This window comes from Vicugna pacos, chromosome 18 (assembly GCF_048564905.1).
Source record: "Vicugna pacos chromosome 18, VicPac4, whole genome shotgun sequence".
NCBI classification, from domain to species: domain Eukaryota; kingdom Metazoa; phylum Chordata; class Mammalia; order Artiodactyla; family Camelidae; genus Vicugna; species Vicugna pacos.
In genome coordinates this window covers 46652944-46673260 of record NC_133004.1, presented here as the reverse complement: position 1 = coordinate 46673260, position 20317 = coordinate 46652944, and the positions used below count along the sequence as shown (strand labels likewise).

Here is a 20317-nt window from a genome sequence, read left to right as displayed (position 1 = left end):
GGAAACAAGCAAAGCACTTACAGGGCGCATAGCACGCGAGCCCGGCTGGAATGAGGTGCCCCTCCCTTTCATGCTGGACAGCCTTAGATGCCGGGGGAGAGAGCGGGTCCCGCAGGGCGGCCCTGGGACCTCCCCAGACAGAGGCTCATGGGTCCTTCCAAGGACTCCACGGTGTGTGCAAGCATCAGAGCGAAGCCCCCAGGACGGAGCTGGCCAAGAAATCTGAGTGCCCATGGGTCCTGGCGCGGTGCTGGTGAAGGGGACAGCAGAGGCCGCTGCCCTGCCCTGCCCATGGCTGGGGAGGAAAGGGGGGGAGGAGACAGACAGAGGAGTAGGTCCACGGAAAGGTGGCAGACACGTGGGCTGTGTGAAAGTGTCATGATGTCCTTTTCAGGGGAAGAAGCCAGGCTCACTGGGTGTGGAACTGTGCGAAGCAACCAGAGAAGATCTCCTGGGGGAGAGGAGACCCTGAGACTGGGCTGCCCCTCAGACAGGCCCACAGTGGGGAGTCCCCGGCAGCCCTCCCCTCGTCTACAGGCCGCTGGACCAGGTGGGTGGGCGAGGATGAGGGGGCCCAGCCACACTGCACACCTGGCTGGCAGGGAGGCCAGAGGGACCCAGAAGATGCCGGTGGGAGCAGAAAGCGCCCCGCTCGCCGTCACGGCCGTCCCAGGAGGAGCTGAGAGAAGAGCAGGTGTGGACGGTCACCCCGACCCTGGCCAGGTCCACTCTCTGAGAGGACGGGCCAGACCCTGGAGCTGGCGCTCAGCTTCCGTGTTCTCCACCCAGAGCGCAGGCCCGACGTCCCTCCAAGGCCTGGCGCACGTCTCCCCACCGCTGAAAGCTCCGGGGCACGGCCCTTGGGCTCCGGGAAGTCACTGCACGTAGCCTCTCGTCACGGAGACTGGTGCTTGGAGCCCCTAGAATGGAGCCAGCTCAGCCCCGACAGCTCCCACACCGTCATCTCACGCACACGGGAAAAGAACAAAGACTTCATTTTTCATCCTTCCCCAGCTCGGTTTTTCACTAGAACAAGAATGCTGAAAACACACTGTACTAGCTGAAAACATTTGTCCAGACGCCCCCCTGGACCAGGTGCTCCCCTTCCAATGAGCGCGTCCCTCCTCAGCCCTAAGTAACCGCAGCCTCCTCCCTCGTGTTTGCCGCCATCTGCCGACGGCCGCCCGGGGCTCCTATGCTCCCTCAGGGCTGGGCCCAGCCTGGGTCCCCACGGTCACACGGCCCCCGCTGACCCTGCTGACTGCCCCCCATCGGTGCGCCTCCCCCGCGGCTCCTCCTCCCCTCTCCGGACGTCCTGTCGCTGCGACCCTGAATCCAGCGTGGGTCTGTTTTCATTTACTTTTTGGGACTCAAACTGCTCCTTTGGAGCACAAACATGGTCTTTCATCCACTTCACAGACCCCTGGGCACTTTTTCCCTCAAAGAGCCCCCCCCATCATCTGTTCTCAGCTTCCTCCTGCTGACCACGGGCTGGCTCTCCACCCCGCCCTCCGGCCACGTCCAGCCTGGCGCTCAGCCTGTCCACCCGGGCCCTGATTTCCAGGCTTTTACCTTCAGTTTTCCGTCTGGTTCCTTCTCCCGCTGGGGGTGAGGTCAAGGAAGGCGCGCCTGCTCCCCGTGCCCGCAGACTCTCACCCCGAGCTCCTGCGAGCCCTGCCACGACCCTGGGACGGTTTCCCCTTGGGGGCGTGCTTCTCTGCCGTGGAAGCTGCTCTCCTGCGGGGGTGTGCACTGGTTTCGCCGCAGGTTCCAGGAATTTCACTGGTCCAAACAGGCCTGTGTGTCCGTCTCCGGCTGGGGGCCCCACGCTGCCGGTGAGGGCAGATCTGGGTCTGGTACTGATACCTGCCACAGCCCGGGACGACGTGCCCTGCCCACCCTGCCCGCTGTGGGCGGTCTTCTAACCCACATTTGAGCTGGCTCTCGGCTGCGGGGCAGGGAGCCCAGTCCACTGCCTGCCGTGGGTGTGGGCCTGGCCCCAACGGTGAGCGCACGGCCTGCAGAGACGCCCAGTCTCGAGGTCCCGGCCCCACGTTCCCCGCTGCCGCGCACGCCCCCCGCCCCTGAGCCAGCCCTGCTGCAGACGTCTGCTCTCCCAGCATCTTCCTGGGCCGACCGAGCCACCACGGTGACGGAAGTTCTGTGAGCGTGCTACTGGAACTCCTGCGATGAGCTCCCACTACTTCAACCTGGCTGAGACTCGGGAGCCTAGAGGTCACCTTGAGGGTGCGGCCAGACACGTGACAGCAGGGCCTCACCCGCCTCGCCCCCGGCGCACACAGTGCCCACTGTGGCCTAAGGCCGAGGTTAACACACTGCGGGCGTCCAGGCCCAGACCCTCGAGCACAGTGAGTGTGGCTCCCAGGCTTCTGGATGGTCTGCTGGCTACAGCAGAGCCCGCGTGGGGCTAAGGCTGCGGGCCCCCCACCCGCCAGGCCCACTTCCGGAGTCCACTCACCACCGCAGCTCAGGGCCCAGGGTTCACCTTCCCACGCAGATGCCAGCAGACACCTGTCCACAGCAGCCGCCTCCCCCTTCTCTGTGCCGGAGGGGACCCACCAGCCATCGAAGCCCCACACGCTGCTGGGAAGGGCTCATCACTGAGCACCGTGCGGGTGCCAGGGCCACACCAGTGAGCGTGTGTCCGCGGGGCAGCGAGACCGGCAGCCAGCAAATGCGACGCTGCCCACCTCCCCGCATGGGCCCTCCGCCCCGGCCAGGAGGCTGAGCGAACCGACAGCCATCCCAAGAGGCACACTGGGCGCCAGAGATGCCTGGAAATCGGACCAGGCCCAGATCAGCGGCCAGTGGCTGGCGACCCCCACGCCGCCGATCTTAGCTTCCCGCTAAAATGCCTTTGGAGGCACAAGACATAAAAGGACACACGTCACAGTAACAGCTAAGCTCCAGCCCTGTCACCAGAGTCCCGGAGGGGATGCAACGGACCACGTTCCCACGAGCAGGAGCCCACCTGCGAGGCCCCTCCTCTCGTCTGCATGTCCTGCTGGGGGTGGCAGCGGCGGGACGCAGGCCTCACAGAAAAGAGACGAGAGGTCCTCCCACCTTCCTACACAGACCGGAGAAACGCAAGGGCCCATCGGGGCGTTGTGGGGGCCGGGGGCCGGAGTGAGGGCAGAGCGCGGGCCTGAGCCAGCAGGGTGTGGCCAGCCCTCCAGCCCCAAGTGGCTGAGGGGCTGTCCGCTTAGGCCAAAGGCCATAAACCAAAATAACTTGGCTGGAAAAATATCTGAAACGTTAAGGAAAGACAAAGAGCTCTCAGCATAACAAGTGTTTTCCCAAATTCAACAGAGTGGAAGGCCTTTGCAACAGAATTGGTAAAAACACAGAAAGACAAAGCAGTTAAAACCACCTGAACGACCTCTGTCAGAAAGATACGACGCGGGCGCCACGCGGGTGGAAAGCCAGCACTTCCGCCGGGGGGACACCGAGGATGGACCCCAGAACACCAGCCGCGGCGCTCTCTCGGGTGGGAGGGGTGGGCTCTCCGGCTGCTTCTGCGTGTTTGCCTGCATTTTTTTAAGTAGAGGCCATGTATGGCTCAGGAAAAATAACAAACACTGCTTTTAAAAATTACATTTTGCTGAGCTATTTTCTGCTGGCCACGAGGAAGCAGCGCTCACAACGCCCAGGGCACGGGCGTGAGCACAGCTGGGCGGGGGAGCGGGCCCGCTTCCCGCGGCCCGGGCTGCGCCCTGCCCGGTCTCCACGGCAGCGGCGCAGCTGACCGGCTTCCAGCTCTTCTGTTAACAGCCCAGAGCTGACAAATGAGCTGAGAACACCCATCCTAGAGACGGCGCAGCACACCAGCTCGTGGCCGGCCTTTCAGCGGGCCCCAGCCCCCACACTGCAGGAGGACGAGGCCCCCCACCAGGCCGGGAGAAGCCCCCCAGGCAGTTTCTGGGATCCATAAAGCCGACAGCACGCGCACCAGCACAGCCTGGAAAAGCGGTCTGCACTCTGCTCTCCCACCCCCAGGACGGCTCAGACTGCCCCTTCAACGTGCGCACCGGGGTCAGAAAGACCGAACCTCGTTAGAGATGGCGAAGCAGCGCCGGCCGGCGAAGCTGCAGAGACGCCGGACCTCTCCTGCGATGACAGGGGTGTGAAGCGAGGCCGCCACGCTGGAGTCAGGTCGCGGTCACACCCCAGGCACTGGGTGTTCACAGCACTTCACTCCCAAAAGCGAAGACGGGAAACCACCGAAATGCCCTTTGTGGAGGCACAGGGAGCCGTGTGGGGACAACGTCTCTGCATCACGACCGTGGGGGCAGTCAAGACACCTACGCCCGCGATCAAACTGCACGGAAGAGCACGTGCAAAACTAGTGGCATCAGAACGCGCTCTGGGGGCTGCACAGTGTCCCCTCCTGGCTGTGACACCACAGTCTCCCTGACGGGGACACTCGGCCCAGGGAGCTTACTGTGTAATCTGCAGTTCTTTCAGAAATAAACATGAAGAGAACATAGAAGCAAGCACCCCACTGGTCACATGGGACCAGGCCCTCAACCAACACTGAGCTCACCTCCCCACCGGCCAGGGGACCTGCGCTCAGAGACGGCTCCGCCCCAGCCACACCAGACGCTATCACGACCACCAAGCTCCAACGGGGACGGAGGACGGAGAGGATCTGGAAGCTGGAAGGGCCTCAGAAGTCCCAGCAGGAGTCCCTCCAGCAGGAGTCCCTCCAGCGCCTCCCCTGAAACGCACCACGTCTCAGCCTGAGCTCTGCCAGGACCAGACAGACGCCCGCCTGGGCTCACCCGGCGGCTGGGCTCCGGCCCACAGCCCTCCCTCCCTGTGACGCCCACTCACCACTCCCGGTCCAGAGCTCTCCTGCGATGACAAGGGTGTGAAGTGAAGCGAGGACGGCGAGGGGTGCAGAACCCCCGCGACCGAGGTGGCCCCATGAGGACTGGAAGGCAGGGCCTGTACCTCGATCACCCTGAGGCCAGCTTCACAGTCCGGGGAAGTCCAGCCCCCCAACCCCCGCCCGCCTGCCCCACAGCAAAAGCTCCTTTGGTGGTTCAACCTCCATCCCTGCAGACGCTAATTCCCCACTCAAACCAAAGGTGCTCTGGCAGCTCACGAGGCCCCGTTCCTCCTCTAACTAGGCCCCTGCTGGCGGTGCCTACGGCAGCTTTCCCACGGCAGCCATGGACCCAAGAGTCGCCAACCATCCTGGACAGGCCACGGGCCCTTCTGTCCTGCGGTGATTTGCGGGCGGCCTGGTGGGCAAGGGGATGGAGCGGAGCCTGGGGCCCTGGGGAGGGTCCACCAGCAGCTGACTTGGGGGGCCCCCCGCACCCCTGGTGCTACGCCCTCCCGCCGGGCTGGCCCCCGCCCACCGCCTGTGCGCACGGCCCAGACGCCCGTCTCCACTAGGCTGTGGGCTCACTGTGAGGTCCGCTTTCTTGAGACACGCTCACCTTTTGAGAGAAGTAAGATCCAGAGAGGGTACAGCTCAGCGGAGCATGTGCTTAGCCTGCATGAGGTCCTGGGCTCAATTCCCAGCACCTCCATTAAAAAAAGATCCAAAGAGATGTGTCCAACATCGTAATAAAGCTTAACCGGTTTTTTAGGGGACAGGTTCTCATGGGGAGGGCTGGCTTGTTTTCAATCATATTTGGATTTTAAATTTTTCCAAGTGTTTTCCCGGCGTGTGTTGAGAGGCCAACCTCAGAGCAAAGCTCACCTTCAGGTGGCGACTGGCACGCTGTCTGCCGCAAACAGCAGGTGAGAGAAGTCAGGGAAAACCACGAACTCCTCCCAAGGCAGAGGCCGCCCCACCACTGCGTTCTCTCGAGCCGTGTGAGATTTCCCCACCCAACAAGGGACTGATGTGGTTGTAAACACAGACACTGAGCAACGTGGCAAGTTAACCATGGATCTAAAAACAAATAAAATTTCACATGCCTCCTGTTTTCGTGCAGGAAAAGCCAGTGCAAATCACTATAAATAGACGGACACCTTGCAGCCCCGGAACCTCCTCTCGACCCCACCGTGCCTCACGCACCCACACGCCACGGAACTTGGCAGGTGACTAGAATCTGTTGGAAGCACGCGTGACGACAAACACCCCTGTAAGCCATGGCACACCGAAACAACAACGCAGCGCTGAGCGGAAGCCTCCATCCGCAGCAGCGCAGAGGCCCCATCTATGATACGTACTTGCCGAGCAAGCTGAGAGTCCTCGTTTGACCTCAGGGAGCTGCTGCTACGTCTCATCAGTTACAGGACAGTTAGGCTATGGGTCAACGTGGAGCTTGTGAGGAAGCAGGAGTGGAACTCAAGTCAGGCGGCCAGCTGGGCCAAGGAGACGGGATTCAGAAAGAAACTGGGGAAGCGTGGCAGGAGGGGCAGGCCCGGCACGTGGCTGAGTCAGGACAGAGGGGAGGCCGGGGAGCCGAGAGCCCGGGAGACCCCCACCGGGGCAGTGGCTGCGGCTCTGTGCGGGCCAGCCCATCTCCCAGGTGTCCGGCGGCACTGGGACGCAGGAGATGGACAACCCAGCCTCGCCTGTGTCTGCCTGCGTTCACACTGGGCCCAGCCCCGGCCACTCACCCGCTCAGAAGCCTGCCAGCTCTCTTCGGAGAAGGTCACATGATTTTGGCGAGTGACACAAACCACCACCAATAAACCACAAAAGATTTGTCATGAAATCTGAAAGTTGATTCCAAAACTCACACAAACAGAACATATACGACAAAGGCCAAGAACCCCAACAGCACCTGCGACACGAGGGGTGTGGGGGCGGGGCGCCGTGCTCAGGCCCCGCCCACCACACATCCAAGGGACCGAAGCAGGCTTGTCAGCAAAAACGGCTCATGAACGTTCACAGAGCGCCATGCACACTGCCACAAGGTGGAAAGAGCCTGAAGATGACCGAGTGTGTCCATGTGAATGTGCCTGAACATGCGTGTGCTGCGTGCCCGTGTCCATGTGCGTGCACGTGTCCGTGTGCACGTGTGTGTTCATACAAAAGCACAGCCTCAGCCAGACGGAAGGGGTGAGCGCTGGCACACACAGCGTGGCCGAGTCTCGGAAGCAGGATGCTGAGCGAGGGAAACCAGACACACGCCGCTCGACTCCTACCGGAAGCGTCCGGAACAGGGAATCCAGAGGGAAAGTGATGGGGGGGCCGGGGCGGGGGTGCAGTCAGGAGTGACCAGTGGGAGTGACCAGGGTTCCCTCCAGGTGACGGGAGTGTTCTGGAACGAGGCAGGCTGAAGGTTGCACAGCATCATCCTTCACTTACTTGCTGCTTCAGGGTGGCCAGCTGTGTACCACGTGCCTTCACCCCGACGCTGGGCGAAGTCGCACACAGATGGGGTCTTGCTCTGCCAGACGCGGGCACCTCACATTCCTGCCCCAAGAGGGACACCCGCGCAGTCAGCTCCCATCAGGACTCTGGACCTTTAACTCATGTCACCAGACCCTGCCCAGCTCAGTCTCTCAGCATTTCTCTGTCTCTGGACACCAACAATCCCTGTTTTTTAAAATATGAACTACATCCCTGAGCAACCAACACTTTAAAAACCTGAACTACCTTAAAAAGGCCCCGTGACTGTCTGCTTTCAGTCTGGACAAATAAACGGAAGACAGACGCACTGCGTGGGGAAGAGCAGCCAGAGAGACACTGCCGCTCTGACAACTGGGCGAAGGCAGACGACCCCCGCGAGAGTGAGCAACGGGGCTGAGCAGGCCTCTCTCCAAAGACAGTTGCACTGAAAAGCTGCCTGCCGGCGTCAGCCACAGGGGACACCGAGTCACAGCCCTGGGCGACACCACCCGCACCTGCCCGGGCGGCCGAGGTCACAACCACGGAGTCACAGGGCTCGACGGCAGGGGGAGGACACACGACCCCAAATCTACCCCCGGAAACACAAAGATGCAACACGTGTCTCACAAAACCGTGTGTTCACAGCTGCACCAGCCCTAACACACCAAGCGAGCAGAAGTAAGGGGCAGACAGCCTGCTCCCACGTGTGTAAACACGCAAGCAAACACCCAGACACACACCTGCACAGAAAGACGTCTAGAGAGAGACCCAGAAACTCCTGTGGGGGGAACACAGGAAACTGGTTAAAGGTCAAAGCACCGTACAAAAAAAAAAAAAACAAAAATAGATTAGCAGAGCAGAATGCAGACTCTAGAAAACTTGGAGAAGGATTAACTTTTTTCTATAGGACAGGATATTCAATAAATGATATGGGACAGCTCGTTCTTTTACAGAAAAATGATGTCAGATTCCTACCTCGCATAAATCACAAATTTTACTTAGTTTAAAAAACAAAACGTAAAAATCAAATCTAACAAATGCGGAGAAAATCTTTAAGAAAGCAGATGAATAACTGATTGTAGGAGAGAGGACGTCTCAAGGGGAAGACACCACAAAGCAAAGCAGACGGACAGACTCCCCCGCAGGCAACGGCAGGCCCGTCGGAAGCAAAGTCAGAGGCAAGAAGCCCCCGGGAGACGGCACGTGGAACGCGCACAAAACACCTCTCTGAAAAGGGCAATCAATTCAACAGAAAAACAGGCACGAGACGAGCCGAGGAGATTCACAGCAGACAAGCAGTTAACAGCTACTGGAAGCGCCTGTCTCACCGCTGACTAGGAAGACATAAACTAAAACCAGATGCCACTCCTCACTCCCCAGATCAGCAAAAATAAAAGATGGGTAGGACTCAGTGTGGCCTGTCATGCCAGGAAGCTCGTGTCTCGCTGTAAACGGTGCATCTCCCAGGGCAACAGCACACACGCACACAACTGACACCCTGGTCTCCGCCCCGCGTTTCCACCGGGGAAGCGAGGTTAGCGACCATTAACGGGGGACACGAACTGTGCCGCAGCAGCAGTGGGACGTCGGGCGGAGTTCAGAGGGGCAAGGCAGGTCCATACGCGCCGACCCAGAAACGTCTCGGGGACCGAGTTGGCCCGCGTGGCATGTTAACAGACAGCACAGCCCCCGGGAGCAAAACCGGCAGACTGGGCTCCACCAAAATGCAAAACTTCTGCTCTTCAGAGGAAACGGGAGGGCCAGCTGCACTGTGAGAAAACAAATCTGCAGAACGAAAGTCTGATGAAGGACTTGTGCCCAGAATGCACACTTCACCCCATGACCTGTCATCCAGGAAATGCGAATTCAAGCTACCAGAACCTGTCATTTAAACGCGTAGAATCCACTCTACTTCAATTATACCTCAATAAAGCTGCTTTTTAAGAAAAGCTACTCCCACAAGAGAGGCCAAAATGACAAACACACTAACAACGTCACGTGTGGACACACAGAGCCCCTGGAACCCTCCCAAGGCCGGCGGGGTGCCCGGGGTACAGCCTCCCTGGAACATCGCTCAGCCGTTCCCCACAAGAATAAACACGCACTTACCACTAGATCCAGCCCAGTCCTAGGAATCCACCCAAGAAAAATGAAAACAGAGTGCTTTGGACACAGACATTCGCGGCACAGTCGTAACAGTTCCAAACTGGAAACAAGCCAAACGTCCAAACACCTGTGGAAGGAGATGACCCGACGCGTGACGCAAGTCCGAAGGGCCGTTACTCAGCCACGGAAAGGAGAGAACACGGGAGCCCTGGGCCGAGCTCCCTGGGCTGGGGGCCCCGGGTCCTGTCTCCCAGCTCTGACCCCTCTTGGCCCTGCGAGCCCCAGCTCACGGTCCCCGCGGGTGGTGCCCACAGAGCAGGGAAAACAGGGAAGAGGGGCCTCTAAGCCAAGTGAGCCGGGCTCCCAGGGGCCCTCGTGAGGGGCAGCGCCCGCGCCCCCACCAGCGTGACGACAGAATACCACGGGCGTGGAGTAACCCCACTGAGCACGCTCCCAAGGCCGTGAGCCCCTGGCCCCGCGTGAGGGTTTCATGAAGACCTGGCTGGCTCCACGCCCATGGAATTCCAGTCTGACTTTTCTAGATGACAAAGGAGAAAGGACGCTCCACCGTGAGGAGCTTGGCCTCCTTCCCACACGAAGGACACGGCATGGCCCCGAGGTCACCCCGTGTGGGGCACTGGCCCCTCCCACCCGCCCCACTGTGCAGGGAACGTGGGGCCCCAGCCCGAGGACAGCACACACCACATTCTGCAGGAATGACGTGGCTATTATCCTTACATGTCACCACGCACCCCAGACTGTCATCCCGCGCGGAGGATAGTCTGCTCAGCACCTCTGATGTCTCCCGCCCTCTGCGCCAGCGTTCACAGCTGAGAGCAGGTGCCAAGGGAGCTGGGCACACTCCTTATACGGTGCCAGGCCAGGGATCGGGGCGGGCGACACCTCAGGCCCTGGTTCCCCTTGTGTCACCAGGAACAGGAAGCCCAAGGGACAGCCATGTCTCTGTATCAGCTGCCCAGTGACCATACCAGTGACCCGGCCTCGCCCGTTGCCTCCTCTGTGAGGCCGGCTGCCCACCCAGACCACGTCCCCAGCATCTCAGGGCTGCTGAGAATCTGAGTCAGGGTGCTTTGCCAGCAGACGGGGTCCTTACCAACAGGGCCAGGAGAGAAGAGTGAGCTAAGGCTGCCCCAGAGGGAGCCGCTGCCCCCCGCCCCCAACCCCGACTCTGGGCAACAGAGTCCTGTTCACAGAGTCAGACAGGCGGCCAGCTCATCCCAGGTGCCCCTGGCGGGCAGATGCTGGCCTGGCTCCGCGGCTGATGGCTGTGCTGGCAGTCCCCCTCCAACCCCGTGGCTCAGTGTCTGGGACGCCGTCTCCCCACTGAGGGCCCAGAGGGAGGCGGAGACACAGAGGCTTGCAGCCACCAGGCCACCACGAGAGCACGTGTTCACTAAAACAAAGGCTCACAACCTTTCAAACAGAACCTCGGCTGGAAGGGTCCTAGTGACCTCAAGACAGAACCGGACCCCATCTATCCAGCCCCTAAGTCCAGGCTCCCTGGGAGGGTTAAAAAGCCACGGCACGTGCAGAGATGGGTGAACTGGGAGCCCCCTGTGGTCCAGGCACTGACCTCACAAGAGGAAAGACCCACGACCCCCCACTTCGGGAGTCTCCTTCCAGTGGGATGGGGGAGGGGTGGGGAACAGCACACCAGCAGCCAGTCAAACGGAACCAGCTGCCAAGACACTGAGGACGGCACCGCGATGACTCGTCCCCGACTCAGGGACATCACCAGCCACTCTCTTCCCTGCTACTCCAGCCCCATGCAGCCCTGGGAGGCAGCAGCCTGTGAGCCCAGCCTACAAGGAGTGAGCAGTGGACAGGGGTCCGACTGCACAGCCAGCCCCACAGGCCTCAGGGAAGCGGACAGTGCGGTGACCAGGCCGCCCCGGATGACGGAGCGTCCCACTCGGGGATACTCCAGCCTTCCTGGCGCAGGCTCAGGGCCCCCGCGCTGTGGGAAGGGACTGCACAGGGCCCCGCCATCCCCAGACGGGCATTTCCGGGAGGACGCAGCCGGGGCCCAAGCAGGGACAGAGGCCGCTCCGGGCTCCGGGCAGTACTTTTCCACGGGCCCCGTCCACCCACCCTCGGAAGACGGAGGTGTCCTCCCTCCATAAATGCCTGACACCGCCGCGTCAGAGCTTCCCACGAGAACCAGACAGTGAGTGAGGGAAGAAATATTTTGATTAGCAGAGACCAGGATGTGGGTCTTGAGGAGGAAAAGCCTCCGCTTCCCCGGGAGACTGGTCCCGGCAACGCAAGCAGGATATCAGGACACCAGCCCCCAACTCAGTCAGGAAGCCTTCCAAGCACCTGGACTCGGCCTGGAACTGGGGGCTCCAGGCCACGGCGGAGGGGCCGCCACCCTGCAGGCCAGGCCCTGGGCACCCTGCGGCCCGAGAGCTAAGCTGGGGTGCGTGCAACTCACCAGGAACCTGGGCCACCAGTTACAAACCCAACAAAAATCCAAGCATCAACGAGACAGGGAGGAAACAGACCCCAGTTCTTCATTCTTTCCTCTTTCGTCTTCTGAACTTCTTTTAATCAACATGCACTTTAATAACAAAATACGATCACGTACTTTTTAAAAAAATGATCAGAATGTAACAAAGAACATCATCATGGATCTCAGGCGGAAATCACGAGCTGTGCCAACATTTATCATAAACCACGCTCTCGAGGGTCCTGCCAGTGGGCGACAGGCAGCGAGCAGCGAGCACTAAGGAAGCAAGCTGATGTTTCATCACAAAAGTACAAGCCACCAATGTGACAGTGAGACACACAGTTTAAAGAGGGTGGAGGAGTCCAGAGAAGGCAGGGAAGCGCCCTGAGAACGGCCAGAGAGTCACGTGTGGCTGAGGCTCCATGTGGTGCAGGCTGGGGCTGGGCCGCACACCGAGTGGGAGCTCAGAGAACTCTGAAAAACCATTTCTTCCTGGGTCTGTAAACCAAAGAGAACCGGTAAGACCAGGGTCCACGATGGAGAACGCGGGCAAGAATGGGCCTGGGGACACAGGACCAGCTGAGCGCCTGTGTGGGAGCAGGACGTGGGGCCATGGAGGCGGGCCTGCTGGCCTGGGTCCCGAGCATGCGGCCTTTGCGGGGGAACCAGCGCCCATGCCCAGACAGGCCGCCAGACCTGTGAGTTCTCGCCAGAGGATGCAAGGAAGGGGTAGAGGACACCCCAGGGCAGGTGGGGTCCCGGACACCGCTGTCTGCCCACGTCCTGCACCTGCTCCCGCCACCACAGCACTGTCCCTGGAGAGGAGCTGCCATCTGGACGGCGTCCCGGGGGACCTGGCGTCCGCAACACAGGTGGTCCCGGAGAGGCACTCTGGGCCCGGGCGGGCCTGCAGCCCAGGAGCCACCGGCTGTCAGCCCCGTTCCCCGCACCATGGCCCGTCCCCTTCTGGGGACGGCGTGTGCTCCCCGGGCCTAAGCAGCACACGCGGCCCTGGGCTCGGGACAAAGGCAGGGTCTGAAACGCTGGCGCGCACAGTGAACAAGCCCCACAAGCCAACAACGAAGCACCGAGTCAGAAGTTTCCAACTTTCTTCCACAAAGACCTGAAGGAGGCCCCAACCTGGTCCCTGATTAACTGTAGACCTTCAGAGAACTCTGATATCGGCCCTGGGACGCATGACCAACCTCGCAAGCTGGCTCCAATCACATGCCCCTCCCTCCTCGCCAGCGACTGACGAGAGCTCAGTCATCAGCGCCATGCTGGACGTGAGGCAGGGACGAGGGTCCTCGAGGGGCTGTACACTCACCCACGACGCCCACCCCCGCCCCGTGAGGCCCGCCTACCAAATCTGACTGTGTGTTGAATCTGCCAGAATCTGCACTCTGCATCCACGAGAGCATACGTGGTTCTGACCCACTGCAGACTAGGAATTACACAGACAGCCTGCCGTGCAAGAGGAACTGGCACTCAGACCTCGGGACAGAAACAAATGCACCTGCACACACACCCCTGGCAAATCTGTTTCGCTAGAAATGGGAGCTCGTCCAGACACGACTCCGTGAGCGGACTCCCAGGCCGGGCCCCCCGTCACTGTGAGCCGGGCACCTCCACGCGCCGCTCCACCCGGCTCCTCGGTGCAGCCGGGCGACGCAGCCCCAGCCACCACCCGCGCCTCCACCCGCCCCATCAGCCCATCAGGACCCCCTCTGAACACGGCACCAACGGCAGCCTGCAGACTTGACGGCTGGAGAAGGTGCTCCGACCAAGGCTTTACTGGAAGTCCTCCTTGCCCTACCTTCACAAGGCGCGCCCACGGGTAACAGTGCAACCCCCGACACTCAGCGCGACCACCACCTCCCCCTCCCGGCGCGGAAACAAGGCGCGTCCCTACCTGGGCGGGTGCTTCCCCTGCGCCCGGCGGAGCTGCCGGTGCCCCCGGCACGTCTTCTGCGGCCGCCTTCAGTTTTTTTTTCTTTCTCGCTGTCACTTCAGTAACTTTTCTCTTCTGTTTTGCCATCCTGCAACAGAGAAAGTAAGCTGTAAGCACTCAGGGAATAAGAGGTCTCAGGCCACACAACAGTTTTAACTAAGGGGGGGCATTCCTGTTACAAAAGAAACACAAACGCGGGAACTACACAACCATTTTAAAGAGTCAAATTCCCCAGTTTCATCACGCATGGACAATCAACTTGACGTTTCGGTTTATCTCCTGTCTTTTTTGAGTGTTTTATTCAAACGTAGCTGCAGTCACACGTGGATCATGCATATTATGTTTTTAACTAAACCTGAACACACACTTTAAAGACTCAGAAACACCATTTTCAGTGACAGCATTGAGATTTTCCAAGAGTGAAAATTAGCTTGTCTTCTCCCTAATTACTAAGTATTGTGGGTTGTTTTTACTACCGCGGACTGACTCCTACCCCACCATTAAGTAGGGAAGCTGCAGCTCCGCTCGGCTGACGGGGACGGGACAGGTCTGGGGCGGCCTCCGTGGATGGTGGCGGCAGCACCGACAGGGCCCAGGGGGCCGAAGGCACTCGGGCTGGAGAGGCACCAGGTCCTCCTCCCTCCTCTGCAGCATCTCCAACTCCGCAGGCGTCAATTCCAAACCCAGCCTCCTCTGTGGGAGTGGATGATGGGGGAGCCAGGAGGAGGGGTGGAGGCACAGGGAGCTGGGGGCAGGATTGGGGCAGAGAGCCGTACACCTGAGGGGCACCCAAGGGGCACCCGAGGGGGAGACGTGGGAACCCACTGGGTTGCAGCCAGGCTCCTGCTGCCAGGCGGGCTGACGGAAGAGGCCTCCTCCCGCCCCCTCCACCTGCTTCCCGGTCCCTGCTGCCCCCTGCAGATGGAGCCCAGAAAGAGCATGGTGAAGTGCGGTGTTCGGGGGTGTGAACAAAATCTTTATATCTAGGTGTGGGACTCCAAGGGGCTTTCTGTTCTCCCTCAAGCTCAGTTTTATTTTGCTTTTATCAAAGTTTTATACTTGAAAAAATTCTTCATTTTTTACTACCAGTCCTTTAAAACTCTAACTAGTATCAGAATTTATTCCAACAAATTAGAATGTATTTTTATTTGTATCCTAAGCTCACCTCATTTATGTGAGATTCATTTATGTGTGTGTATGTGTGTGTACACACATTCACATCACACAGACAAGCATGTAACACGTACATCACACACACTCACACACACACGCGCGCGTGTGCAGAGCTACGCAACATGGGCATTTTAATTTTGGACACGCTGCTCAGGCTGCGCCCGCGGGGATGGAAACCAACCCGAAGGCTTCTCCCTCGACACCAGCATTCATCTGGCCTCTACCCACAGATGCTCAGAACCTAACTCACTCACTCAGCAAACACCTGTTAAGAGCCAGTTCTGTGCCAGGCCCGGCTGGTGCTGGTCACAGAGCAAACGGCAAGGCAGACAAGAGCCTTGATCTCAGAAGATCTGGAGAAACTAGACCCTCACATAAGAGACCCTCAGCCACAAAAGCAATGAAGTGCCGACTCCTGCTACAACCTGGATGGGCCCTGAAGCATGCTGGGAGGAAACAGCACAGACCGCACACCCCCTTTACACGAAGTGCCCAGAGCCAGCCAATTACAGAAACACTCGTGTTCACTCAGGGCCGGGCTGAGGGAAGGAGTCAGGGCTGACTGCTGACTGGCACCGGGTTTCCTTTGGGAGAAGGAAAGGGTTCTGGAATTAGGTTGTGGCGGCGGTCCAAACACCTTGTGAATAATACACTGAAAGGAAAAAAACCTCAAATCGAGTTATTTGCTGTGAATTAGAAGACACAGCGCCCCAAGCTGTCTTTAAAGGAAACAGGGAACACGGCGCTTGCTGCCCGGGGGCTGCAGGCAGCACGTCTGTGCTGGAGGCAGTGCTCGGCGTGCGGACTCCCCGCATCTGGGCACCACCTGCGCCAGCTGGGCACCACCCGGCCTGGGGTCTCCTTCCTCACAGGCCTTTCTGCAAGGAAGCCAGTGACTCAGATGAACTTCCATGAGCAGCACCAGCCTGACGCTGGGGCACACCTGCCGGGAAGTCGACAGACTGCACCTAAAACTGGGGGACGAGTCACACAACCTGCGCAGTGTTCAGAAACGTGGGGAACAAGTACAAACAGCGAGAAGATGTGCGCTGGGGAGGGGGCAGCGGCCCAAGCGGAGCGCGGGGAGGGGGCAGAGGCCCGAGAGGAGCGCAGGGAGGGGGCAGCGGCCCGAGCGGAGCGTGGGGAGGGGGCAGCGGCCTGCTGTTTCACACCGAGTTCCGGCAGCACTGTGTTTTCAGCAGTATGCACATGTTACTAAGCTAATCTGACAAATGAAGAAAAAAAGAACATTTTTCAACCTCAAAGATTGTTTAAAATTCTATTTTCCAGGTTAGCCAGAGAGTGATGAAAAGGCCATCATCGTGCCCTGCTGACGGGGGTACGTGGGTCCGGCCTTCCCGAAGGCCACTCGGTAACACTGATCAAGGGCTCTGGCCGCTCAGTCCACACCGAGGAATTCACCCTGATGAAATAATCTCAGACAGAAATTCACATAAGGACGATAACACCTCTATTGCTAAGAAGCCAAAAACAGCGCCGCTGTCCCAGCAGATGGGGAAAAGGGGCGCCTCCCTTCCGCAGAGGAGAACGCCTGCACCACCGCGCCCGGGACCACAGAGACGTCCAGTCCAGCGCTGCTCCCGATACGACGTAAAGTGAAAAGGTGGGCTATGCCCCGTGTGACAACACAACCCTTGTTCTGTAATAAAAAGCCAATGCACAGACACACAAAGCAAAAACGAGAAGGTGACACAGGAAGGTAGGGACATTTTAAGGGGGTAGAATTAAGGATTTTTTATCCTTTATACTTTACAGTAATTTCTACAATAAAAGGAAAAACCTTCAAGATATCAGCTCAGAAGTGTTCAGTGACACCAACAAACAGCCCCGGCAGCCGAGCAGGTGATGCCCCAGGGCGGACAGCAGAGGAAGCCAGCGGCCAGGCAGGCCACGGCCACTGAGGGCAAGTCAGCACCGACAGGCTGGGAACAAGCTCCAGGGACCTGAGAGAAGTCAGGCAGCCTTTAGGGGAAAAAACTTCTTTAAAATCTGGAAACGCCACCCGCAGGCCCTGATGTCCCCTCTCATCGGCGGGCCCCCTGAAGGGTCTGCGCCCTCCCCAGCCACAGTCCTCCAGGAGCCGGCCTGGAAGTCAGGCCTGGAAGCCCAGCTCCTGCGCCCTGGACGGCGGCTGTGCTCCTGCCCACTCAACCCAGGACCAGCCCAAGTCCTCGCCTACCCAGTCAGTAGCCTGGCCTCTGGCACCCGCTACCTGACCCTACTTCCTGCCTCCCGTGGGCAAACTCCAAGCCCTGGGACCCCAGGCATCCCACCCAACAAGCCCGCCTCCCACCTTTCCAGCTCAACCCCACTGGGTGCCCTCACCTTCACCAGGACCTGCAATCCACAGATCCACACGGCTCAGTGCCCTCACCCCTCCTCCCACCCACGTTCCCACTCCACAGCGTAATCCATCAGTGTAATCAGTACAACCTCACTTCTACACACTCTCAGCTTCCTTCCTGCACAATCCCAACTCCAGGACCTGCTCCTGCCTGACCAGAAAGCCCTCGAGACCAGGCTGGCTGGTCTTACTTCAAAGCCCCCAGCTGCAAGGGGTCTCCAGCACTGCCCAGCGACGCCCCACTTCCCGGCTCCAGCCACCCACCCAGATGACCAGTTCACTTCTCTCACTTCTTTGATATTTTTGTTAGTGAATCAACTATACTTCAATTAAAAAAACAACGCTGTGTTAGTTTCTGGTGTACAACAGAGTGATACAGTTACACACATTTTTTCATATGGTTTCTCACTAAGGTTTGTTACAAGACATTGAATACAGTTCCCTGTACTATACAGTAAGGCCTCATTTACTTTATATACAGTAGTTTGCATCTGTTAATCCCAAACTCCTAAATTTTTTCCACCCTTCCCCTTTCCCCTTTGGTAACCGTAAGGTGGTTCTCTATGTCTGTGAATCTGTCTCTGTTTTGTGGTTAAGTTCATTTGTATATTTTAGCCTCCACATAAGTGATATTTGTCCCTCTGTCTGACTTCACTTGGTGGGACCATCTCTAGGTCCACCCATTGTCTCACCTCTCAATGTCTCAAACCCCCAACACACCCGCCCCCTCTGTTCTCGGCAAAGGACCATCATTCCTGAGCACTGAGTGTCCACGAGCTCCCACGTGGACCCCCTCCCGTCCTTCCCTCCTGCTACGAAGGAAGACCCTTTCTTTCCCTTGCTCTGACTCCCAGGGCTTCACTCTAAGCACGCTCCCTGCCCCTCCCCCGGCATCAACTGTCCTTCCTGCCACAGAATCCACGAGCACCCACACGGAGAAGCCCTGACTCCACACGCTCTGCTCCCCATTTCTGGTGCCTTCTGAGGCAAAACTCGAGAGCTGCCCACGCGCACCGCCTCTAACTCCTTTCTGGCCGCTCCCCATGCTCCCCTCCAGCAGGCTTCCACCTGACTCCACGAGAACTGCTGTCATCAGCCTTCCCAGCGACACCTCTGTGCTCATGAGAGATCCTCTCCCAGCTGAACTCCAGCCGGGCTCCTCCAAGCCTTCTCTCCACGAGGCCTCAACCTGGGCCCATCAAGACTGAAACAAAACCGTATCTAACAGCTCAAGGCCGCATCTTTATGATGAACTTAGCTCCCCTAGAAAGTGCCTGTCTGAGAACATTCAAGGCTTCGTGAAGACAGGGCCCTGCCCCGCAGCCTCTGTGACGGCTGGTAACTTTCCCAAGCACCCACCTTCACCAGCCTCTCTTCTTGCAGACTCCTCTAATCTCTTTCCTGACTCTGCTGAGGGCCTGGCCCTCCCTGTTCCCTCACTCTCCCTTTAAAACTCCGTTGTCATCTCCTCCGTGCAAGCCCAAGGTGAGCTAATTCATGCTGACGTCTCCCTCCCTGTCGACTAAAATCCAGCCTTTCCATTTACACCAAGTATGGTCTGGCTTTGCTGATCTTTGACTAAACCTGGTGGCGGACTCAGTACTCACTCGCTGTGCAGGAGAGCAGCCTCCGACAACTTGCCTCCCCTCTCCACAGCTCTGCCCTCAGCTGCCCAGACAGACCCACGCTCCTGCTTTTCTCCAACCGCTCCACCTCCCTGACCCCTTTACACCGAAGGGCCCCAGGCCTGGCGCCTGCTTCCTCTCTAGCGACTGTCACTCCCCTGTGATCTCATCTAGTCATGCGGCTTTAAATACCAGCCACATGCATGGCTTCCAGATTCCTCACTGAACATCGCCAACTCAGGTGTGGATCACCTGCACACGCACCATCTCAAAGGTAACATATCCGACCCACCCACACTCCCCACCATCTCACCTTCCTGCACGGCTGTCCCCCCAAACTGGTCGTGTGGTGAAATCCAGGTTTCAGCTCGAGCTAAACACGTGGTGTCACCCACAACTCCTCTTTCTCACACGCCCGCCCGACCCACAGTGGCCGCTGTTGGCCTCATCTCCCTCGTCGCACTCCGAGGGGGGCTACTTTCAGCGCCTCTACTACGAGGCACCCCGGTCCAGGCGCCTCTCACCTGGATTACCCAGAAGCCTCCAGCCGGCCCCTCGCCTGCGCCCTGGCCCCCTACCCCTCCAGTCCACTTCCGACACAGCATGTGCGGACCACCCGTCAGGTCAGGTCCCACCTCGGCTGGGCCGCGACCCGGGGCTCCCCTCGCCGAGGCCTGCGGGCCCCGCCCTCCTCTGTCCGGCGCCCGGTTCGGCTGCACGTCCCGCCGCGGGGGCTCACCGCCGTCTCGCCCACTCCCGCGGCTCGCGCTCCGAAGCCGAGCTCCCTGGCTCCGGGCTGTTTCTGCCGGGGCCGCGCGGACACGTGGGAGGAACCCAGGAGGCGGCGGAGCCCAGAGGCCCGCCGCGGCCCCGCGCTGCCCGCAGGCGGCGGGCCAGAGGACTGCGAGGCCCTCCGCGCGCCCCCGGCCGCCCCGCAGGCCGCGCACCCCCGCGGGCCCGCCGCCGGCCGGCCTCTCTCGCCCACCTGCGCTTGGCCGCCGACGCCGGCTTCCGGCAGACGCGGCGCCCAGGTAACGCGGCCCTGCCCTCCGGAGCGACACCGCCCATTGGCCGAGGCCCGCCTTCGTCTCCCCACCGACCAATGGCAAGCAGCGGCCCCGGGGGGCGGAGTCAGGCCGGGCGCGGGCCGGTGGCGTCATCCCTGGGCGCGGCTGGCCACCGGGAGCCGCCGGTTGCCAGGCAACCTCCCGGGTGCGAGCGGACGGCCGGGATTCGCGCGCCAGGTTCGCCCGAGTCTGAGCGGCCGAGCTGTCGGGGTCCACGCCGACTGGCCTCAAACACGGTA

The 20317-nt window shown here is 59.8% G+C and overlaps 1 protein-coding gene across 3 annotated transcripts in view; it reads right to left on the bottom strand.

Annotated features, from left to right (window-relative positions):
• The window catches only part of CHLSN (cholesin), a 92785-nt gene extending 72686 nt beyond the window's left edge, over window positions 1–20099 (bottom strand). Inside the window, exons 1-2 of one of the 3 annotated variants that reach the window (XM_072943470.1) lie at window positions 19997–20099; window positions 13810–13936 (exon numbers count right to left, since the gene is read on the bottom strand). In XM_072943470.1, coding sequence (XP_072799571.1) covers window positions 13810–13936; window positions 19997–20079 — 210 coding nt within the window. In that variant the 5' untranslated portion in view covers window positions 20080–20099. The other 2 variants (XM_072943471.1, XM_072943472.1) reach the window with 2 other exon arrangements.
• Window positions 20100–20317: the final 218 nt, after the last annotated feature.